Source organism: Clupea harengus, chromosome 25 (assembly GCF_900700415.2).
Source record: "Clupea harengus chromosome 25, Ch_v2.0.2, whole genome shotgun sequence".
NCBI classification, from domain to species: domain Eukaryota; kingdom Metazoa; phylum Chordata; class Actinopteri; order Clupeiformes; family Clupeidae; genus Clupea; species Clupea harengus.
This window is the reverse complement of record NC_045176.1, coordinates 6,770,608-6,795,676: the sequence shown is the minus strand read 5'-3', so window position 1 is coordinate 6,795,676 and position 25,069 is coordinate 6,770,608. Positions and strand designations below refer to the sequence as shown.

Genomic DNA, 25,069 nt, shown 5'->3' with positions numbered 1-25,069 from the left:
AGCTGACAATAGTAATGTGCACAAGTAAACAGAGATCTGCCTGCATCCGCTAGGGTTACTAAGGGGCACCAAATGTAAAAGATCTTTTTTCGCAGATAGCATGCATCCTGTGCTACAAAATGCATTCATTTATTACAAAACCATGTAACACCATAATGTGTTTTCTCAAATAAAAGCACCAATGTCTTTGGAGTGTCCACAAAACATTTTAGAGAGCACATTCTTTTGTGCACAGAAAACAAAATGGATAATTTATGCATTCATGTCGTGCACAAAGGTGACTGTAGTGTTTTTAATGTTGTGGAAAAAAGGCTGAATGCACTTGTCAATTTGTGAACAAAATAATCTTATTTCATATGCAAAAGTAATCCTATCCACATAATAGATGTCCTTGGTTCAACATTTGTGGCACGAAATTCAGAATGCACAGCACTAAAATAATTCAGAAAGAATCCCGTCCACGACAGCAAAAGCTGCTTGATCTTTCGTAGATTTCAGTATTTTGTTAAGGTACAAAATGAACTGCCTATATGACTGAGAGTATAATGTGCACAAAAGTGCTTTGCTCCGATACATTTAGTAAATTGGCATATTTATGAATGTATTCTGTCCACGAACGCAAAGGCTTCTTAAACTTGCATTACTTAAACTTGCTGACGAGTTTCTCATGGACAAAATTGCATTATGGTGTTACATTGTTTTGTAGAGAATTTATGGGTTTTGTAGTCCAGAATGCGTTGTCTATGAAATATTTTTAGGCTGGTGGGCCATGAAGACAGCTCATGGCAACTTCTATTTCTTAATGATCAGCCCCAGAGAAAGAGTGTGCTGCCTACCGATGATTCACTGTCACGGATGAGAAAGTCCCCCACTTCACCTCTCTGGTTGAGGGCCACTTCTGCCTGGTGACGTGTGACTCTGCCATAGTACCACTGCCTTCCTGCAAATCTCCCACTCAAAGAGGGTCCTGCATATCTAAACAGTCTGTCATACATTTAACTGCGTACGGAGACCTAAACGACCAGCGGGAATATCCCCTTTGCAGACACATTATTAACATTTAGGAGAGTCAGAATCACAGTGGTAAGATTATTCCCCATCACCATTACTCGTTTGCGTTGCAGTAGCACCACTCAGCACCTTATGAATGCTAGAATTTATGGACAGGAGTTGTAGAAAGCTAAGCCGCCCCATCTGCTCTATGTGGATGAGCTCCAGATATTTGCCATGGATGCTGTTTACCATCATCAAGACTTTCAAGATGAAGTTCCATCAAGAGAAGAACCAAGACTCATCACCATAACGACCTGTAGATAGTTAGACCAAGGGGCCATACACAATTACACCATTACACTGCCATCAGACGGAAGGTCCAGGACGTCTAATACAGGACAGAGTGTGTAATACAGAAAACTGACCTCAGTTTGGCACATAGATGCTGAGCCTTCAACACATTAGTATTAGCTGGATCTGTAGCTATAACATATTTAACAAGACACTCAAGATCTTCAAGATAAAAGTTCCAGGGAATGCAAGTGTGTGAAAGTACGTTTTTAATCTATTTTTAAAAGTTTCTATACAGGCAGCTGATCTGATGTGTAATGGGAGGGTATTTTATCATTCAGGGCCAACAACAGTAAAAGCTTGATCACCCTTTACATTTCAAATTAGACCCAGGTAAAACTAGGAAAAGTTCATTTGAGGATCTTAAGGCCCATCACGGAGCATAAGGTGTCAGGAGATCTGAAATATAGGCTGGAGCTAGACCATTCACAGGCTTAAAAACAGACAATAAAATCTTTTAATCAATCCTTAACTTCACTGGGAGCCAGTAGGTAAAACAGGTATGATGTGATCAAACTTCTTGGTCCTTGTCAAAAGTATCAGTGCCATTCACAGGCTTAAAAACAAACAATAAAATCTTTAAATCAATCCTTAACTTCACTGGGAGCCAGTAGGTATGGGATGCGATCAAACTTCTTGGTCCTTGTCAAAAGTCTCAGTGCCGCATTTTGGACGACTCAAGTGAAAATAGAACTCTTCGGCCACAATGAGCAAAGGTATATTTGGAGAAAAAAGGGGGCAGGAGAAGAAGACCTCTCCACCTATTACGCACAGGGCTGGATCAGTAATGCGTCGGGCTGGTGAAGCAGCCAATGGCAATGGGGAACATTTCACTGGTAGAGGAAAGAATGAATTCCGTTAGATATCAGCCAATTCTGGAAGCAAACATCACACAATCAAAGCCGAAGATGAAGAGGGTGGTTTCTACAACAGGATAATGATCTTAAACACACCTCAAAAGCCACAATAGATTACCTCAAGAGGCACAAGCTGAGGGCCATAGCCCTGTCAGTCCCAAAGTGTACAAGGTAGAAATAGAAAAGTAATCTTGGTAAAAAAAAAAAAAATAGTAAAGAAATGTGTCATTAACTTTATGCTTTTTTTTTATCTATTCACAGTAACAGAACGTTTGACCAGAGGTGCTCAAACTTTTGCATGTCACTGTATCTGTGCTATAAGTCTCTCGATGAGTAAATGTAGGTCATAGGGTTGAAAAATAGAACTTTCTGTTCAGAACTTGATGTGTTCATCAAGCAGCAAGAACTGACAAGATCAAGCCAACTGGTGACCCCTGACCCCTGTGTTGCGGGTTAAGAAGGGGGAGGCAGTAGATTGTTCCACTCAAAACTGCACGCGTCAGGCATCACATCAGGCAGCCAACTGGAACACTTTTGAAGGTGAATTTCCTAAGTATGTGTTTCTAACATCACGGTTTGTTAACTGCCATTAAAAGTAGCATTACGGTGGACTGGTTTGTCATAAGATAGTTATTTATAGTTAAATATCTTGTTTCCTTTCTCATCCCACATACCTCTGAGCAACTGGAACATCTACAGTGGTGTAGAAGAATTCAAGTTGAGACACAAGCCTTTCCACCACCAAGAACAGCCCAACTATGTGCAACTAATCACAGCCAGATTATTCACTTCCAACAGACGAAAAGGATTTGTTTGTGTGTGCATGTGAGTGTTCTGACAAAGTGAACACACAAGGAATTGCTCTGTATGTAGTTTTGGGATCCCTTGATCCTAAATCACAAGTTGAAAACAATTATTTTAAAAGGTGAGTGCAATGTATTCGCATTGTATTTTTAACCTTTCCCTATGTCTGCTATCTTATATTAGATAGTATTTATTGGAAAGCACCTCAGGGAAGTACTTGCAATCTATACTACCGCACTTTGTTGAACTCTATTTTATTAGCTAGTTGTACTGTTGTTGTGTTATATGTTATCCCTCGTCGCACCAACAGGAGCAGCGCTCCAAATTTAGTTGTATGCAAATGTATGCAATCGAGTGCTGCATCTTTAGTTCGTGTGGGCTTGGCTGTGTTTCTTTTTCTCATGGATTTGTCCCATTCCCTTTCCTCTGGCCAGGTCATTCTGCTGAATCACTAACAGGTGCACCTCATCACTCACTGATCACGGAGATTGAACCACCGTTAAGGTAGATGATAAATCATGCATTGGGAGCCTTCCTTATCTTTGGCTCAAATAGGATAATGTGTCAGAAACATTGCTCTAGTTGTATAATCTGTACATCATTGTTATGATATACTGTTGATCTTGTTGAAGTTGCCATAGTAAGTCAGGCTGCTTGCTTCACTGTCCATCCACAAACCACAAGCGGACGCAGAGATTCAGCTGTTTTTCACTGGGGTGTTAGGTGGTTTCAGTTTCATAGAAAAATACATGAACTGCATTTGAGACATGCTTGTCCAAAAGCATCAGAGGGTCAAAATGTGGATCAGGCTAAGCTGATGACCCAATCAGAATGCAAGACAATCTCTCCAGAAAGGGCCCTCTCTACATTTCAGTATTGTTAAAAATAATAGAAGGATATGTGATAATAGAAGGCAGAAGTCCAACATCCCTGTCCAAATTTCCCAATACATATGTTACCTAACAGGCCCCTTTTGGCTATAAATGGGTGCATTTACATTTTAATGTTCATGAATGTACACTGTCCCTCTTGATCAAATATACAAATTGATTGATTGATTGATCTCTGGCAGCTGTCTGTACAGATTTCACATTCTTTCATCCATTCTTTTGGATTGTTACGCAGTCTTATTCCACTCAGCCAGCAGGTGGCGCCATTGTAAAGCTGCACGGGGTGCTTTGTATATCCGCCGAGTGGCTCATTGATTAGTTTGTTGCGTTCACCTGTCGATGCGCAAACGTATTAGCACTATTGCAATAATCAACACTCAGAGAAATACGAATAAATTATGTAGAAAACCAATAGGCTGTGCACACACAGAAGAATATAATCTTGATGAGTTAATAATACCGAGGATGTAAAGCATGGTTGTGAATCTGAACTGCAACAACATAGCCTACTGTGTATCTAAAATGAAGCCACGCACTGGCATATAGCAATGGACTTGGATTGGTATTCGCATATGCAGGACACGTGCTCTATAACGCCAGCAGAAGAGTACAGACAACTTTCCCCGGACATCGTATGGCGTTTAGGCTCTCTTAAGCTAAAACCAAAAAGCATGCAGTTAGCAGTAGTAAATAGCAATAGCACAGAACATTATTTCACTCGTATCTGTTTTAAAGCATAGTCCGTATTAATTTCACAGTAATTAGTTAGTTGTCATATACTAAAGTTGTTTACGAAACATAAATAATTTCATAACCCAGGCACCTACTCAAACAAGCCGCTCGTATTCCGCTACAACCGTGCTGGATTCAATGTGTTTTTACTATAGCCCCGCCCACCACGTCACGCAAGCAGTATCGCTACCGCCGCTATATAAAATAGTTCCATTTTAAAGACTGTCTCTCTCCATGACATAAATATCCAAATAGCTGTATAGCTCCAGACAGTTGTATTATGTCTGTCATGACTTTAATATATATGTTATAGTAAAAACAGCATTTACACTTTACTTCAGATAATAACGTCTACGTACCGCGGATGGATATCTAGAGCAAAAAAAAAAAAAAACATCCGTAGTATTAAAACCCGCGGGAGCAGCTGTTAGTAATATTGCAGTAGCCTAAGTGAGAATCGGTATAGAGGTACACTCACCCAAGTTAGAGCTCGTGCCGCTTGAAATGCAGCCTAACGTTTGAAACCGGTGCAGTCAACTCCCACTTTGGAATATTACTTTCACTTGGCAACAGCAAGACTTCTGCATTTAGCTGATTTACCGAAATCCTCCAAATTTCCTTGACGTCTTTAAATTGATTCTGGTAAGGTTTTATTTTTTTTTTGTAATTGGATTACAGTAATTTTGTATTGTTTAATTTATCGATTTGGTCTATAACTGCGGTTATTTAAATGCCTAGCTATCTGGTGCATAGCTTTGACGTTGTGTATACAATCATCATTTTCAGTAGTAGTTGGTAGTAATAATGTTGGGCTAATGTAGAAAAAGTGAAGCATGGACTGGAGGATACAGCCCATGCAGTCATGCTTATAGTGACACTCATTTAAATGCCGGTGGCTTGCACTGACAGCTAACGTTAGCTTTAGTTCTGAGACCACTACTTTGGACCTGAACAAATGCATGATTTTTACTTGTACAATTTTTACAGACTTGTACATTTTTACATTAACTACTACTCATACCATTTACCGACGTTATATAAACACTGTTAACGATGCATTTGAAATAATGCAAACTTGGTGTAATGAATCAACCGCATCAAAAACTTTGTACGTGATTTAATGTCGTATTTTATTTGACTTAATGTTTTTCTTTTGCAGGCAGACATGCCACAAAGTCCGAACATGGCGAGCAGGAATTATGACTATGACTACGACTCCTATCAGCCCTACTTTTACTACGATAACGAGGATGAGGACTTCTACTATCAGCAGCATGGTCAAACGCAACCCCCTGCTCCAAGCGAGGATATATGGAAGAAATTTGAGTTATTACCGACACCGCCACTCTCGCCTAGCCGGCGACCATCTCTTGGGAGTCTCTATCCCTCAACAGCAGATCAGTTGGAGATAGTGACTGAGTTTCTTGGGGACGAAACTATGGTCAACCATAGTTTGATTTGCGACGAGGACTACTCAAAGTCTATTATTATCCGAGACTGCATGTGGAGTGGTTTTTCAGCGGCAGCTAAACTAGAAAAAGTCGTTTCTGAGCGTCTGGCTTCATTTCAAGCCGCAAGAAAAGAAGCAGTTGTTCCGACTGAATCTACGGGGGACGGTTCAACTCGACTGAAGTCCAACGCTTGCTACTTGCAGGACATCAATACCCCAGCGACGGAATGTATTGACCCATCTGTCGTGTTTCCCTACCCACTGACGGAAACCCCCAAACCCAGCAAAACATCACAGCCTTTGGCAGTAGGCCTACCTCTGGATACTCCACCCAACAGTGGAAGTAGCAGCAGCAGCAGCGACAGTGATTCGGGTAAGGTCTTGCTTTACTACTGTAACGTTTTCCATGTAGGCTACTTTGCCATGTCCCCGTTTGTGTTCCGTACTTGTATGTCTGTCACTCAATGGGGGGATTTTGAAGTGTGGCGCGGTTTTAAAAATTACGGTGTTTTTTAAAAACACCCCTTATCTGGGCAATTATGTGTTAAATTCTGGGTTGTCTTTGATGGCGGTTGCATAAGGTGCACGTCCCTCCCCTCTCAGCTCTAACCCGGGCTGGGTTTGTCTAGGACGAAGATGAGCTCAATACTGCAATGCTCTCACGGAGGGGGAGTGGGTGGGGACGCATTGTAGCTTCTTGCTTTTGAGCAGTCAGTGTGATCAATTGGTAATGTATTTAACAGTGTGGTTCTCTCATTTTAGACGACGATGACGACGACGACGATGATGATGATGAGGAAGAGGATGAGGAAGAAATCGACGTTGTGACGGTGGAAAAGAGGAAATCTGTGAGGCGGTCGGATTCCAATTCTTCAGATGCTGCTTGCAGATCGCATCACAGTCCTCTAGTTCTTAAACGCTGTCACGTCAACGTTCACCAACATAATTACGCGGCACACCCATCTACCCGAAACGAGCAGCCCGCGGTCAAGCGGATTAAGTTCGAGAGCAATGGCAGCAGGGTGCTTAAACAAATCAGCAACAATCGAAAATGCACGAGTCCCCGGACGTCTGACTCGGAGGATAACGACAAGCGCAGGACTCATAACGTGCTTGAGCGACAGCGACGGAATGAGCTCAAGCGCAGTTTTTTTGCGTTGCGCGACGAAATCCCAGACGTGGCCAATAACGAGAAGGCCGCCAAAGTAGTCATACTCAAAAAAGCGACGGAGTGCATCTACAGAATGCAGACAGAGGAGCAAAAACTAATTTCTGTAAAAGAACAGTTAAGGAGAAAATGTGAACAGCTGAATCAGAGGCTCGAGCTACTAAAGAGTTCGTAGTAATGAACAAAAGATGAGGGACTTGACCTCCTCTGGACTTCTGCTGCGTGATGCGGTTGCGCTCAAGACTGTTCCTCGAGAGCACTGACCACTCATAACATTGAAGCAATCTGATCTTTTTTGTATACAGTTTCACTGCCTCATTTAAACACGGGCTACTGGAAGTTATCACTTCGGTTTATTTTGTATTTAATTTTATTTTTAGTATCCAATGGCAAGCAGATTTGCTACTGCCCTAAATTAATATTGTGTTTTTGTAAGATTTGTACATATTTGCTCAGATGTTGTATTGATTCTGAATCATAAATGCCTTTGTTTATAAAGCCTGTTTGACTTATTCTTGCCTTGGTCTTTGCTAATATTATGAGGTTGCCAATCTAGATTGTCATTTTAAGAAATCTTAACCACTTTCTAACATGACTCCACACATGGAAGCCAGTTTAAAAAGTCTTAAAAGTGCTTCTGGTGTGCTTTCCTGACTGATAATATGAACAATGCATGTTGTGCTGATGGAACATCCTATGCACCTGACCACGCCCCATAAAAAATGGTGCATCAATTGTGTACCATACAGTAGATGCAACTGACTTTAGGGACTGTTAAATGTCTGTCCCTTGGCCCCTTCCATTAGAAATACAGCATATCAGATATGTACAGTCCATTCTAGATTCCACCGGGTATACCTACAGTGCACTCACACCAATAGACCTCGTCTTCAACTTGGATAGTGCTTTTATCATTTTACAGGACTTGAAGTGTCCATGGGACAGGGCAGACAGATAACTGGCTTTAGTTCTACCCACCAAACCACATTTTGAAGCTTTACGTTTGTGAAAATGGGTAAAGATTATATTGAACACAATGTGTGACAAGTTACCAGTCAGCACACTTTAAATCAATCAATAATGCTGAATGACCTCACAAGTGACCTACACCTACATTCATTTCACCCGTTCCTACTTTGAACCCCTTTCAGAAACTTTTATAGTTATTCAATTACTTTCTTTAATTGTTGCATTTATATAAGTCCTTCATATAAGCAATTATATAACGTTCTGCTTGCATAAGAAGCAGATTGATGAGATTATATAGGTCTAGATGGTGTAGAACATGGGTTACTGAAGGCAATGTCAGTATCCCTGACTCATGCAAAAGCATTACAAATCCACTAAGTCTGTTACAGGAATTCTTTTGACACACGGTGAAACCTAGCCCTGAACAGGTGCAGACAACGTGAAGCCTAGCCTAGACGTCACATTGTACAAAAAGTTATTCCACACTTTAGTAAGATACGCCTATCAACACATATATCAGGGGCGCATTCGGTTTCACTACAGCGGAAGAAGCGAGGACGATCAAAGAATAGAGCATTCCCTCAATATCCGCAGTGTTGCATATTCCGCTCAGGGCTGAGTGAAGCATGTCTCCCAGAATAACCGACTGACACCCGTCTGCCACTTAACATTACTGGTAATTACTTGCTCCATTGTTTAAATAAGGACCTCAATGTACTGGCTACTGAGATGGTGCGAATCAGAAAACAGAGGCGACTAGTCTGACTGCATGTGGAAGATAGTCATCAGATTCATCAGTATGGAACGGCAACTAAAGCTAATTTTAATTATGTAAATAACTTTGCCAGTTTTACATTCTATGGTGGATAACTACATTAAATAATCGAATGTATCAGTATTTTTCCATAAGTTATTTAACTATAAGACTAGTTTCTATGTCAAAGCATTCCCCTTGAATGGTTCAAGTTCGAGCACAGCGGACTTGTGACGTCATGGTCTGGATCTGACTATGCAAAATGTTCTACGATGCGCATGCTGAGAGAGCACATGGAGGAGAGGACGTGATTTAGCGGCTAGGTAGCTAATGTTTCTCAGACCACATAAGATATTTTGCCTTTCTGCTGGGGATTCCAATACAAATAGGAATGCAAGAGGTGAAGATATTCCAAAAAAAAATGGTAGGGATAATTTTCTACTGAAAGCGGTGTTTCAGGGCACATGTGAATCTGTAATAGCTTGTTAGCTTGCTGGCTAGTTGGCTTTGGTTAAACAGAAGTCTGCATTTGCTTCCGCTACAGGTGTCATGTTAATGTTATTGCTACAGAAACTAAGAACTTTGCATTGACATCTAGTAGAACTATCTTCTCGAATACGTGTACTACAAGAACGTACGAAACTGAGCTGTAACTCACCTGACTTTGTTGTTATCAGGCTAAATAATTAACTTTTATCATGTTATATGTAATGCGTTCGGATGCTTTGAGGGTGAAGATGACTCTAGAATGGGAGGTGAGAAGCTAGAGAAGTAAATTGACATTTGCCCATCACACAAGCGACGGTGTTTTCCAGTTTATTCATCCCACTGTCCTAAGTGTATCCAAATTTAAATGGCAATTGTCTAAAGAAGCACGAACTTATCAGCCATACCGCTCAATGTAAAGGTATTTCATAGAGGTAATATTATTATCACACTCAAAATAAATCGTTTATAATAGTATGCTGTAGTATGCTAACTCAGGAGCATTTGCTTCAACCAAGAAGACAATTCCTGATGTCAACACAAGTTCTTTTCATAGACAATAATAGTAAATATTCCACGTTAGAAATTGCATAGCTGATCACAACGGTTTTTCTGTACACATTAAACTGCCGTGTAATAGTTTTCTCTTGGACTGCCTTTAACTGTGTGACACGGATGAATTCAACAACTCGTAAATATCTAGGGGCGAGGAAGGCTGGGCTATCATTAGATGGCTTCACTGAGAGATTTACAAGAGAATTATGATGATGCGGAGGTCTGTGGTAACGGGCACGGGGACACCCAGCTCCTTCATTCATCACCCGACAAGCAAACTCTGTCACCTGTTCCTGGACTTGGCTGTCTCCGCAGCAACCCAGGTGCCTCTCCACAACACACACCAGTCACTCTCTCTGAGCGTCTCACCCACTGGACACAGAAGCTGTGAATATATGGTGAGGTGACACCCTTGAAGATATAATATTCAAGTAGTGTTTACCCTGTTAGTTTTAGACGACCATAGATAGAGTTCCACACATTTAGACCACTGATTTGTTCATGTATCCTTTATCTATAAGTGAGCACTGCTCCGGCTGCTGTTTGTCTGTGGTTGTGTTGTGGTGGACATAGAGGTCACCAGACTATGCTCCTCTGTGTTCCCTCCCCTACATGATGTATGACACGAGATGCTCCAGTGGGACTGCTGTGGCTGTCAGACACTGATGCTGCACTGGGTGCAGAGGCCGTGGCGTCTCGGTCCGGTGGGAGCGTGTAAATGCGTGCGTCTGGAGCGTGCACAGCGGCTGCATAATCCACCCACTGCCCACTGTTATTCATCACTTGGGAGGCACGTGTTTTCATGCAGGTGTCCCTGCCTGCACAGCTGATTGGCTCTCTGTCGCTTTTGCTGGATGGGGCTGATAACCTGCTTCGAGTGTGAAACCGGTCACGCTGTTTGGTGCTCAGGCCAGTTTAATGACCCACACGGGCTCCTGGCATTGACACATTGGTGTTTGTGTGCAGGCTTGTTACTCATTTAGTTTCCCTCTGCATATGTGTCACTCTCGGAGATGATGGAGGATTTTCCTTCAGTGTGAACAATGCTCATTGTTGGTCATGTTTGTCCCCCCCTCCCCCTCCTTTTTTTTTATTGTTTTCTAAGCAGCAATGCAAGACCCTCCAACCACAGGCCCGCTGTGTTGTACAGTCGTACGGCAGTCGTGGATGTCTATATTTAACCTGTACAGTGGCCCCAGCAGAGTGGATGACTTGCAGTCCTCTCTGGCAGCAGCTCGTGCATGGCTTTCCAGAGCGCACTCTAAACATGGCTCTTCATGGAAAGCTTGTCCCTGACACGCTACCAATGTCACATGCACACATCCTATCCCTTTATTGCTGAGGTCACCAGGGTGGCCGGCAGCTGCCCAGGGTGTTACCTTGCCAACTTCTCTTTTTCTTTCCCTCTCTCGCTCCCTCCTTCATTGCTGGTTTTATTTTCTGTCACATCTCTTTTCCAGTCCCTCTCCCTCTCCCTCACTCTTTACCCAGCGATGTTGGATGCCATAGAAGGTACTAGGCAGGAGTAGATCTCTGGTCAGGCATGATGTCAGGCCTGTGACATGGCATGCTTGTCACTAGGCTCTCACGTGTCGTGATGTCACAGAAACCTCCTGCCCAGAGACAAGCCTATATAAGTTGTCCTTACACACTACTTCAGTTTCTCAGATCAAATACGTTAATTAACCCAACTAATTAACCTCTCTAATTAAATCTCTCTCTCTGAGGGGGGACAGGAGGAGAAAGTTAAGACATGAACTACGTGTCAATTTTGTAGCTTGCTAAAACCTGGAAGAGTTTTACACTGTCAGTGGAGTTGTTCAAAGCTAAACCCCCGCAAACACTTAAATCCACTTGGCCTCAGCTGCTCCTCCAGCATTCCCAAAGCATTCCCCGCGTGCCTTCAACAAGGTGGCAAGACGACATGCCGAGTGTGCATCGGCAGATGGATCAATACATATTAACAAGTGTAACATGGATGGTGAGTTTATTTAAACTACACAGAGTGCTTCTGCACTTGACTACGGCAGCCGTCCCTCATGCCAGACCAAAGCGGCAGTGGTGTGGATATGCGCTGGCCCGCCGCCTCTTAGTGACTGCTGCCACCCCACCCCCACCTCACCCCGCCCAGAGAGCTGAGTGTCCCAGAGGAGGCTTGGATTGCTCCCACTCCCCCTGTTGTAAAAGAGCAGGAGATAGCCGGCCATCTGGAGAAAACGATACCATCACTGCTGGTTCCTGCCATTTAGAGTGGCCCTTGGCTCTCCACACACCCCCCACCCCCCCACCCCCATACCCTGCTCCCTCCGTAGCATTGACTTGACTGTGGACCTAAGAGGTTTGTGTCTTCATTAGTCGTAATATTAGATGGTCCTTTTTCACATGCTGTTGCACTCATAATGGTCAGGGACAGCTTGTAAATGCTGTACTGTTTTAAGGGCTCTCTGTCATCTCCAGGCTGTGTCTGTGTTGTGTGTTTGCGTGCCCATGTATGTGTGTTGAGGTGTCTGAGGGAGGTGTATCATATTAGCCATACGCTTACACACACGCGTGTGTAGGCACAGTGTAACCAATGGCAGTAAATTATTTAGGCCAGATCATGTTGTGTCTGACAGATAAAGGCAGCAGTACACCCATTTCTGTGTTGATTATTATGTGTACTACAGTGTGACAAAATCAGTCTTTTAGCGCTTTGTTTCCAGAGCTTTCTGTACAGTAGATTATTCCCCTGAATACACACCAGAAAGGACCTAGTGTTTTCATGTGGCTGGTTTATTGCCACATCTCAAACACAGAAACTGTTAAAGTTTGATCAGTTTTGTTCCGTTTGGTTTGAATATTGACTTCTTAAGACTGTTTACATCTTGCGTGTGTGTAAAATGTCCACAAGAGCTAAGTGGAAATGAGAGTATACTGTAAACACACAGGGGTTTGTTAAGCAAACTGAGAGGGCACCTGAAACTGATTTACTGCCCTGCTTTTTTTTTTTTTTCGGGGGAGAGCCTTGCAGTGATGGGTGATGGCCCTTTGATGGATGCAAGTTTGTGTAACTGGCAGGGGGCTTTCACCGAACAGATGGGCCCTGGGGCAGGGAGGGGCACGGACCCGCTGTTGACACTCAGCCCCTGACAATGTGCCACAGCACAGAGCAGATGCCTGTGGAAGTGTGCCTTTGTGTGCGGTACAAGTCAAGGGTCTTTTCTGTCATTAAGTGGAAGTCATTGATCTTAGGGACTGACATTTGGTCATCGGATCGTCACTTTACTTTGCAGGAGTTATTCCAGCTTGACTTAATTTATGGCTTAGCAGGTCATGCCATGTCCATACAGCCTTTTCGAAATTTAACGAGTACTTCCTTTTTTGAATTGGAAACAGGAATTAGTGTTGTTGTTGTTGTCAAAGCCAAACAAAGTGTAAAGAAACTAGTAAATAGAGGATAGGAACCTTATTATCTAAGCATAATCTTCTTTGTCGGCGTCGAGAATCAACCTGTGTGGCTGTTCATATCTGGGGATAGCGTGCAATCCACTGAATTTACCACTCCAAGGAATGACAAGATTTTCATGGCCAAACTCTAAAGCAGAGCGGCATATCTTTAACAACAGCAGAGTGGCATAACTTTAACAACTTATTTCTTATTTCAATAAGGCTGGATAAGTGGATTTGAAGATTCCCAGGACTTAAACTTGAACGGTATTTGATGCCTCGTGTATTGATACTCTTAAATGCATTTAGTGGCAGGGTTGTAGCTCAAATTACATTAATGCCATTTGCAGCATAACAAGTGGAACCAGTTCTCACAGAGTGGGATTGAAAACCCTCTCATTATTGCTGCCCTTGGGAACTTTGAGCAGGTTCTCCCACAGTCTGACGACTCAAACGTAGACTGACTTCTCTCAATTAGTCATGAGAGTGGGACGGAAGCTTGAAAGGAAAAGGAGTGAGTCATATCAATTATGGCAAATGGTTCCTCTAATGGATTTTAACCGATAAAATCTGTCTGTGTGTGAGTGTGTGTGTGTGTGTGTGTGTGTGTGTGTGTGTGTGTGAGAGAGTGAGAGAATGTGAGAGTGAGTGTACTAAATATTGTTCAATGTTATTATTGATTAGATTTCCCATGCTGCTTTGTAGGATTCGGGGCGAAGCAGGTTGTGGAGGGAGTTGAGAGCAGAGAAAATGAGTTGATGAGGGGAAGAGTGTTTCTGGATGGCGCTGGAGAAGTAGAGGGTTTCAGCTCCGAACTCATCACTTTCTGTGAAGTGATTGCCTGCACCACGTAATAACCCCTCTCCAGGATCTCAAGTTTTTGGGAGTTCTTTGATAAAAACAGACTGTTATTGTGATGAAATAAATGTGCAGCAATTGTGAGTTGTGGATGAATTTCTCAAGGATGGCTCGAGACTGTCATGAAATGGACCAGGCTATTACACTTACGTGGCTAAAGTTTGTTAAAAGATGGATACAGGCAAATACGATTAATTTCAATATTTAATCCGTTGGGTCTACTAATGATGACCAGGTTTCACAGCGTTTACAGAAAACAGCTGTTATGTGTAAACACAATAAGAATAGTTATTCGGGGGAAAAATACCATATTTTCCCGACGATTAACCGCACCGCATATAAACCGCAATACAGTATTTTTTCCATTTTTTTTAAGCAAACGTGTATTGACCGCACCTGTGTAGTAATCTCAGTTTATCCAACATTGCGTCATCTTGTGCCATACAGTTCTAGTGCAAGCGCTACTAACCATTTAAAGGTTGTATGGGCATTTTATAAAACAAAAATGCTACACTCTCTTCCTTACACACACAATTGTATTGTTTTGGCGCTATATAAATACAATTGAATTGTGTATAGCTTGCCTTCCATGTAATCTTATTGGACAGTACATACACATTTTTATCCAATCAAACAGGAAGCGGTAACAAGATATCCTCATGACCAATCACCCTAAAGGCATAGACCAGTCTGGCAGTGATTCTCTCACTGCCCTGTTGGGTATGCATTCACATCCACATCACTGCCCACAGCTCCATCCCTTCCTGTTTTTCCTCTACCTCTTCAGCCCAGCTCGTGGTGAGCCAGCCTTTGGGTGGAGCTGACATCACTTCCTGTTAGTCAGCTCTTTTTTGGCTGGCAGATGGGCATTGTCTCTGTTCTGGAGCACAGCACACTCCTGAGACAGCTGATCTGTCCTCGGGGACCTGAGCGCTCCAGAAGCAGCTGCCTGGAACACTTCTGTCTTTTCCCGCCATGGGGAGACACAGGAACTCATTGTACCAGGTCCCTTTTCCAAAAGGAAGGGTCTGCTTTGAAAGATCACAGTGTGGGGTCACCAACCAGGAAGTCTTAAGAAGCTGTCAGCAGGCCTTCACTTGCGCATATTATGCGGTGTCAAAAGCGTTTTTTGAAATGAAAGGTCTCTGTGGTGGATGTCCGTTGAGCTATACCAGAATCATTCTCATTAATCTGGAATTTTTACGGCTCCCTTCTCTGAATATAACTTTAATGGCCGAGGCCTAACTGTGGCCTACTCTCATTTCACCCCTTATTCCTAAGGTCTGAACTTCATGACCCTGAAGACCCTGAAGACCCTGACAGGTGGCCTGCGGGGGCTAGTTGTCCATGTGCTGGACATCTTCCATGGTGAAGGTCCAGGCTCAAGCTGAAGTGTCTGTTTTGGACATCAGGCTAGTCGATGCTCGTCTAATCTTAGCTGCTTTAACTTTACCTTTGGAATCAAAGCAGGCACACAAATCATCAACGGCTACTCTGAACATGGTTCATAGCACAGTTCAAGCAAAATAGTGAGTGTTTCTTCAGACCTTATTTTAGAGGTTTTCGCACACCTTATTCAGCCATGTTCTAGCCCCCTGAAGAGACTCTCTTTAAAGGCCTCAGTCAACATGCTGGTTTTCCTCATCAACCCGTCCCCACCCCTTATGTGTTCCATTTCCTTTAGATGTTTTTGCCAGTGGGAAGGCAGAACATGAACCATCTAACAATGGCTTACCATTTGTATGGAAAGAAAAGCATCTTGACACTTGGCACCAAGCCATTATTATCCAAGTTAATTCTGTATGTATTTTTAGGTTCTATTTCTGTTCCTGCTGCCCAACTTCCATGGCCTACTCCTGCTGATGACTGGCAAAAGACAGCTCCTGAACTGACATCGACATGGCTGAAAATAAGACGAATGGTTTTATATACACAGAAGGCACTGTGATGTAATGCATAAATGAAACCATATGGTATGTCAAAGCTCGCTTCTGCCCCCAAACTTGGCGACAGACATAACCTCTGGCTGAAGTCTGAAATCCCCACCCAGTGGAAGGCAGAGCGGACGCAAAGCCTCCAATGAAAAGCTTGAATTGTGTACAGACACTGGTTTGTATGTCAAGCATCCACCAGCCTGATTCCAACCCGTATTATATAATTTAATTGAAAACAGTCTCTCCTTAAAATAGTCCTGGTTGAAATATCTACACACACACTATCACTCTCTCTCTCTAATTCTAAAATCCTGATGGGCTGGGAACTTGCCATGAATTGTCATGTTTTCTAATTGTCAAACCCAGACGGAGATGATAACACATTCTGTCCACCTCTCTTCTGCCCCCTCCTCTCCCACGGACGTTATATTTCATCACTGAATTCCCAAAGAGGGGACTGTGAAACAGCAACACTGGTGCTGATTTGTTGTGAAAATGGTTGTTATCTCTCTCTTCACCCCCTCTCTCTTTTCCCCTGTACCAGAGCCAAGCTGAGAGAGAGTGGGTTCATAGTTTGTCAGTGCCTCATGTGAGTGAGGAGCAGAGATCCTCCTGACACAGTATCAGCCCTCCCTGCTGACTCACTCGGCCATCAGGGCTGGTGATTTACTACCCCGGTGTACGCAGCTCTTAAGTAGTCACGGCCCCACTGTTGTATTTTTGGATGCTGCTGTGTAAGTAGGGGTGATGCAAGGAATGTGTAACGTTATAAAGGGACATGTTGCTCTCGTAAGCACACGGGGTAAAATAAAGAGGCCACGGTGGGACAGAGTTTGAAGTCCCATGTGGGCTATTCTGGATCTGAAGCCTGTAATGTACACACATAAGCTGCCAGATGTCTCAAAATATCCCCCTGTCTCCTCTTCCCTACTCCTTCTCGATGCTTCCATGTTCTGAGTCCACGTCTTCTGCTGACGGAGGCAGTGAGATCAGCCTCGAGTGTCCGATCAGTTCAATACCACTGAACTGACTCAGATTTTTTAATATACTCTCCCTGATGTCTGTCTTGCTTTCTCTGTCCTTTTGTATCTCTCTCTCTCTCTCTCTTTCTCCCTCTTTAAACACTTTCATTTCTGCTCTTGGCTGGTCTCCCAGGACACGCTGTAAATGGCAGGGGGAGAGTGAGGGAGAAATTAAGCCATGAAGAGAGGGAGAAGGAAAAAAGAAAAAAAAAGACCTTGGAAGTTTTAAATAAATAGCGTCTGTCTCCAGTAAATGAGACCCACTAAACAATCAAGGACTTGAAATTCAGGGTTTTGGTGAAAAATGTCCGCTTGGTGCCAGGGCCCAGCCCTGAAGGCCCCGTGCCAGAGAGGCTTAACACACTTTTACCGTAAACAAGCTGGAATCCTGGCGTCTGTTTGAACAATGCGCTGGCCGCTCTGCCTGCATAGCACAAACCTGTGTTTCATGACTAAACCTCCCCTGTAGGAGAGAGTCAGAGTTGAGTAATAGAATGACTGAGTGTTGTGTAATGCACAACAACACGCAGATAACATTCACCCTTGCTTGAGGTTGGAAAGCCAGTCTGGCTGGAGCTGGTGGTAGCATCTCTGACACACTTAATCTGCTCTTGCTGCGAGAGAGTCACTCACTGGCAGGCTCACTCTTCTGTTGGCTGGTGCCTGCCTTTGCACTGAGCGGAGTGCCAATTCTGTGGTTTGTGTGAATTTCACTGGAAGTGTTAAAGAGGAGTTCTCCCAGGCCATTTTCAAATTAAAAACAAGAAAATGGAGAATGATAAACAAAAGCTTGCTTCTCGTGAGCAGGACTGATTTCTTCTGATATGATCCGGCCAATCAGGGACATGGACTGAAGTGTAATGGGTTTGATGATATTTCAAGCTAATGATGAACCGAATGCCCTCCACACACGACCCCACTACCCCCTCCCCCCCCCACACACACACACACACACACACACACACACACACACACACACACACACACACACACACCCCCGCCCCCAGCCACTCTCTGCTGTGGCACCTGTCGTGTTGGCTATCTGTCCGAGTCCACTTTACATTCTTATTTATGAAACACAGCTGTAGCCTTCAGTGACCTTTCAACTCCTGCATTGGTGTTCCTCATCTGTTGGGCTTTGGAGCGGTCCTGCTGCACCAGACCTCTGGGGGTGTCCAGTTACAACCAGGGTGAGCTTGCACAAATGAAAGTGGTGTGTTGTAATAAGTATTACATTACACAAAAGTGATGTAGGGGGACATTTAGTGATGATTAGTTATAAGGATCATAAGAAACAGAAGGTTATAAAAAAAAAAAAAGCTTATTTCCCCACTTTCCGTAAGCTCAACAAGTGATATGGATTTAGTTTGAAGGGGAAAAGCTATTTTGGGTATTCTGTGTACTTGCAATGCTTGGAGAAGGGGTCATGGGTGCTTTATTTCTAGGAAAGCTTGGAGACATGAGAGGAGTTTGCCTTCTTGTGACATGTTCCCGCCCTTTTGAAGCCATGCTGGAACAGCCCCAGGAATGGAATCTGACAGTTGGGGTGTAAAAGCAGAGATGATCTAAAAGTGGGAGATGGCAGTCTTGGGAGTTTTTCCCATTGGCGACAGTGTAACAGCTAACAGCTAACTAATTTAGCTTGGGTCACTTGGGTCACTTGACACTGTGACCGTGAGCTAATGGCATCAGTTTTCCTACGTCACCAAACATTCTCCTAATATAACGACAGCTAAGCTTGTAGTACAGAAGAGCAGATTTGTTTTGACCCTTGAACACATGAGTTAAAGATGTGTTTAGTGAGTTTGATTATTTTAACTATGTTGATTTTTCTCTTTGTGTTTATTTCTCCCCATTGTTGTACTTTGTGGTTATTGTACTTTGAAAACCCAGACTGCCACAGATGGATAGGAAGTTAGACAATACTGTATAGCTAGCTAGCTTATAGATTGACATTTAATGCAGTATAATGTACATTGTTATTTTTACTGGCCTATATTTTTGCACATGTCCGATACATGAAAGAGTGTAGAGCGGCCAATGGGGTATGTCCGTCATAACGCCTCCAACTGTCAGTCGTCTCACAAAACGTTCTTTCATTTTAAATCTTGTAGATGATGTAACAGTTTGCTATGAAACCAATTGTTTTCTCAAAATAGGAGTTTGTTCTGCGTACTTAGCCTTTTCTCCCATAGGATTAAATTAAATCAGAACAGCCTCTGGTCTCCCCTCAAAGGCCCCATAGCTGCTAGAGAGGAATCTCCCCTTTTAGAGCATCTGTAGTGAGCGGGATCGGACCACCCTGCCACTGTTGCTATGGAGTCCGTCTGCCGCCCTCTGTTTTATGGCGTGTGTGAGATGGCACCCTGGTAAAGCGTGTCTCTCCAGCACCTGTCAGTCAGAAATGAGTGGCTTTGTGCCTGTGAACACACACACACACACACACACACACACACACACACACACACACACACAACCTCTAGTGTGCACCACACATTACTGCACGTTTAATATTTTGTGCAAAGTCATTCATTCACATTTTTCTTCGGTCTGTAGGGTGGCCCTGAGTAAGGTGACTATGTGGCCACACTTTTCAGCCCATCCATTAACCTCAGATATGCCCAAGCCCTGGGCCAGTGCTGTAGGTGTTCCTGAGATTAAGTCCAAGCGTAAGGAAAGCCTTCCTCTCTTCCCTCCCCATTCCCCCCATTCCCCCCATTGGGAAACAGTGAGTGCTTTATGGTCTCTCTCAATGCAGCAGGCGACCCTCAGATGAAAATTGGTGCCCAGGATTTTTCTCCATCGTGCACGCTATTTATACAACCCCTCCTCTCCTCTCTCTCCCCTCCTCTCTTCTCCTCTCTCTCTCTCTCGCTCCTTCTGTGTCTCTCTCATCTCCTATATCTCTATCCCTTTCTACCCCCCACCCTCTCTCTCTCTCTCTCTCTCTCTCCCTCTGTCTCTTTCTTTCTCTCTCTCTCTCCCTCAGTCTTTCTCTCTCTCTCTCCCTCCATCTTTCTCTCCATCTCTCTCTTTCTCTCTCTCCTGCTCCCTCTCTCTCTCTCTCTCTCTCTCTGTTGCACACACAGTCTATTCATCTAGTCCCACACACATACTCGTAGTCTCTTTAAACAGGCACACACACACACACACACACACACACACACACTCTCTCTCACACTCAGAAATGTGTCTATTTTGGCGGCAGTGGGCATGACTGCCTCTGCTGTGTCAGAGAGAGGGTGGTGGTCTGTGTGTGTGTGTGTGTGTGTGTGTGTGTGTGTGTGTATGTGTGTACTGGCGGGGGTTGAGCAGTGTGTGTGTCCGGATTGCTTTACACCAGGGAAAGGCCAGCTCAGCCAGCTGCAGAGTCCTGTCACAGGGATGCTGTCAGATTGCTCCCACTTCCTCTCCCCTCAGTCCTTTACCTTGCCCTCATTCCTCACAGAAATGGCTCATAGCCACGGTGGATTTTGTCAAACTATAGAATTTTGACAGCAGATTGGGGCAACCATGAACCATATATGAACAGACAGAGGTACAGTACTTGTGGGAAATTGAGCATGTTAAAAAAAAAAACAGGCAAAATTAAATCACTAGTTAATTAAGTGATTTAAGTCAAATTATTTGAACTTGCATGCGCAGCCCTGGTGGATAAAAAGACATTGCGGAAAAGCTGTTAATAAATGTCTGCCATTGAACTACTTGGGAAGCATCTCGGGTCAAAAGCCAGTACACCCCCTTAGCAAAAGCACACTTAACATCCATGTCAAACTAAACATCCCCAGCTGCCATCTTCATTAAGAGCTTGATGTTATAAGGCACTAATTACACACAACCGCCATGACATTTTTCCACATGTATTCATTACAACAAACAGACTACTGCTCAGAAAATAGCTAGTCTGGTATTTTACACCAAAATGGAACTCTAAATCACTGAGGTGATAGTTGAAGCCAAACTAGGTTCACGCCCACGTGGCCAATTAGCCAATCACCGTTGAATGTTGCTCTGCTTTGACTGGACTATGAGAGAGACAAAATGCCCAATTGGTGTGCAGAGATTGCCCAGGAATTATTGGCTTCCATGAAAGCATACAGCTAATTGTAAAGGGGCAGGCAAGGGAATTCAACCTGGTATCATCTTCACACCAATTAGATCATAAATACAGTCACGCAAAGATATGACAATTACTATTAAACTGAGTGCCGTCCATTAACTTCAGTTACTGCCATTGTAAACGTGCATCAGTAAAATGCTTATATGTTGATAGATTTCTTGCTGCCCATCTGTAAGATCACCATGCCTCATGACAAATTGGAATAAATGAAAGGGAGGGGTACGGACGAGACATCGGTAGTGAAAAAAACATACAAAAGGATAAGGTTCCCTAGGCTGCGGCTCAAGACACCACTTAAGCTAACTTACTGTTGAAGAGGACATCATGTGCAAGCAAATTAGCCTATTTATCCAGGTCCGTTAACAAACACAAGTCCATTGGTTGATGATATAAAGGAGATGTGAAAATAGGCTACACACTGGAGTTGGAATGACTTCTTTCCAGGCTCCGATAATGATAACATATTGCTCAATTTAACAGATAACGTGTACATCGTTTCACATCTATTTCCGAGTAGTAGCCTACTGTTCTTTCTTGTTGCAGCCCGATGCAGATCTCAGTTATGAAGTGCCCTCACCAGTGTCAAGTGAAGCCAGTGATGGCTGGTCAGGTGCTGCTGATACGAGAAGCAAAGGGCGGAGAGGATGAGCTAGAGAGAGGAGGAGAAGAGGAGGAGGAGGAGAAGAGTGTTGCAGTCCTAGTGGTACAAGGATGGATGATCTAGAGGAAGAGCGACAGAGTGAAGAGAGAGTGCAGGTCCTGCAATCCATGAGGTCAGTGATTGAAATGTGTGAGCCACACACACACACACACAGATACCCACAACAGACAACACTTTGTACGCGTTTCGTTAACAGGTCTGGTTCTCCTCGAGAAGTTGTTCACTGATGTTGAATATTGAAACTTCGTTGACTAGTAGCCTAAAACTGCTACACAGACGTAGTGAGCCACACAGAAACATGGCAGTCTCTCACTCGCACTGCACAGCAGTCTACTGGACTTGTAATTATTATTCTATGCTATTAGGAGTGGAAATCCATAAGACTAAGTGGGATCCCTGAGATTCAGTGTCACGTACGTGAGACATGAGAAATGTTGAAAATTCTCACGAGTCTCACGGATCAAACAAGCCTTGACGGGTATAGTCCCGGTTCAAGATGCAGAGTGTAGCAGGGAGGAGCTAACCTTAGCTGAAGCTCAATGCTTACCTGTTCACTCTCCATCCGTCTTAAAATCCTTCTGGGCTCTTAGCTGTCCATCTTTGAAAAGCATCTCCAATATTAACCTTCATTTTACTATGTCTCTGGTCATGCAGATTTTTAGAAGCTTTTTTGGTTGGGTAGAATCAAACATCGTCTTTGTTGATCCAGTTCGTTTGCTTGCTTCCATGGCTGTGTTTGCGTTCTTATTTGGCAACCACGGGTGTCAAAATGGTACTGGAGAAATGGGCAAAGGGTGGAATCACTTCAAACAGAAGTTTCGCTCCGGAAAAGAAATTTTAAAAGGAGAATATACTAGCTGTAGCATTGTGGTCTGAGAAGCCAGTCCTAATATGTTCATTTTATGATTTAGTACAGTGAATGTAATACATACCGGTCCTTTAATCGATCTGTCTTTTAATTGTGATGCTAAGTTGCAAACACGCTTCTAGGCTAGGCTACAACTAAGCTCATTGTGTTTCTCTGCTAGCTTAGAATTTACAGACACCTTCTGTTGATGTGCAAAACGCCTAGCTTCGTCAGGAACCTGGAATAGTATTTTTAAATGTTTTCTCTCTTTTATTGTGAGTAAAGGTATATAGTTATAACATTAAATTGACTAGATTAATACAGCATCACTGGGCCATCTTGCATGCTCCTTGGTCTATCCAGATTGATCGATGATGATTAGGTCAGGGGGTGCAAGGGACATGGCAAAACCTTGAGGTAGTCCATTGTGGATTTTGAGTTGTGTTTGGGATATGGGTGTAACAGGACATGTATCCGTTCCGAACCGTCCCGGGAAGAATGTCACGGTTCGGTGGATGCAGTCGTATGGAGAATAAGTGGTAGCCTATGTGTGATGATTGATGAACGGACGCCGAACCAGTTTTCACAAGCACGAGCTCCACTGGTAAACCGTAAGCGGTAAGCCGTTAGCAACATGCCATGCTACACTTAACTCAAGCTGACTGCCTTTGTGGCATCAATTATTTTCATTTTCAGAGAGGTAGGCAGACCTGCCAACCAAGGTTATTATAGTTAACGAAAACTAACGAAAAAACGAAAACGAGGTGTGATTTTTCTTTTCGTTAACTGAAATAAAAATAAAAACGAGGCTTTATAAAAAAACGATAACTAACTGAAACTGTATTGTGTCTTTACAAAACTAACTAAAATAAAATAGAATTATAGAGAAAATGTCCTTAGTTTTCGTCTTTGTCAATGTATTTCATAGATGTCAATTGATTTCATACATAGCGTCTATCTTCCGCCGTACCACTTTTACTACACGCCCCTCACCTGGTATTATGGCGGCAAAAGTCGGGAGAAAGCGACAGAGTCCTATTTGGGATTACCTGGAACAGTAACGTGCGGTGAGGTTCGTGGCTGGTGAGGCACTGACTCTGAAAGAGTCAAATACAAATTTACAAATATATAAACCCAATACAGTATCTTAAATCACCATTCAATTGGCAGCTTGCACATTGACTACTGGTTGTTTTTCATATCAGCATTCTAACATAGGTAAGGTGGCTACATACAGTTGGCAGCTGCTAGCTTGTGATGAACTCGTGTTAATATGTGTGATTATGTACAACTTTAGCTGCAATTTAAGTTTAATTTCTCAAAATCAGCTCACCAAAGTGATCACAACCACTTGTTTGATGTTAAATGGCTTTACATAGACATTAAACAATCCTAAGAGAACGGGAAATTAACGGAGCAAGGGCTTTCTCTGATATCAATGTAATGTTAGCGAATGAGGGGTGAGATACCCCCCTGCTAATATTTAGTCTCCGCTGTACGTCCAAAACCAAATCTATTCTTGAGGTTCAAAATATTTTCAAAACATTTTGGCTTTGGATGTGAGAAGTCGATCGAGTTATCTTCTGTCCCGTCGTTTCAAGCATTCATTTTAGCTACGGCATTGGTCTCCCATTATTGATCAATTCACGTTTTGATTGAAAGTCCAGTTATGAGAAATGTTTTAGCTTAGCTATAGAATCTTCCATTTTCGTAGTCAATGTCAAATATAAGAAGAGTAACGGCAGAACAAGAATAAACCCGACCGGTGGGCTCTCGCATGCTCCCTTTATTGAAGCAGAGGTACTATTTGCCTCCTCTCCGTGCTTTTTCACTGCGGCTTTACGTCAGATCAGCAAAACTAAATAGGTTCTACGCATGCGCTCAACCTAGTTTGTGAGGGATTGCGCAATCTGAGATGAGGCACAGCTCGTCGCTGCCTCACCGTCTCGCTGTCTCCTGTCTGTTTTAACAGGACATGCGCAAATTCTGTTTTTATTACATATTATTTATTATAGCTTGTATCTTCTATTCATTTTGAGCATTTTGTTTTGACTGCCCCCCCCCCCCCCCCCCCCTTGGTTTCTTGCATTCCGCGGTAAAGACTAAAACTAATACTGAAACTAATAAAAACTAAACTCAAACTAAGCATTTTCAAAAAATAGAAACTAAACTAAACTAGCAAACCCGCTTTA

General features: G+C 43.2%; 1 protein-coding gene and 1 long non-coding RNA gene across 2 annotated transcripts in view; one reads left to right on the top strand and one right to left on the bottom strand.

Moving 5' to 3' along the window:
* Nucleotides 1–1,536: 1,536 nt before the first annotated feature.
* LOC116219460 lies at nt 1,537–4,311 on the bottom strand. The gene is made up of 2 exons (XR_004163196.2): nt 2,876–4,311; nt 1,537–2,724 (listed from the first exon to the last, which is right to left on the bottom strand). It is a non-coding gene; the product is annotated as an uncharacterized LOC116219460 (long non-coding RNA).
* Nucleotides 4,312–4,806: 495 nt separating this feature from the next.
* Nucleotides 4,807–25,069, top strand: part of mycb (MYC proto-oncogene, bHLH transcription factor b) — a 47,873-nt gene continuing 27,610 nt past the window's right edge. Inside the window, exons 1-4 of the mRNA XM_012835886.3 lie at nt 4,807–5,269; nt 5,787–6,450; nt 6,840–8,890; nt 21,913–22,142. Of these exons, the coding sequence (XP_012691340.2) occupies nt 5,793–6,450; nt 6,840–7,420 (1,239 nt within the window). The 5' untranslated portion in view covers nt 4,807–5,269; nt 5,787–5,792 and the 3' untranslated portion in view covers nt 7,421–8,890; nt 21,913–22,142. The remainder of the gene's footprint in view (nt 5,270–5,786; nt 6,451–6,839; nt 8,891–21,912; nt 22,143–25,069) is intronic.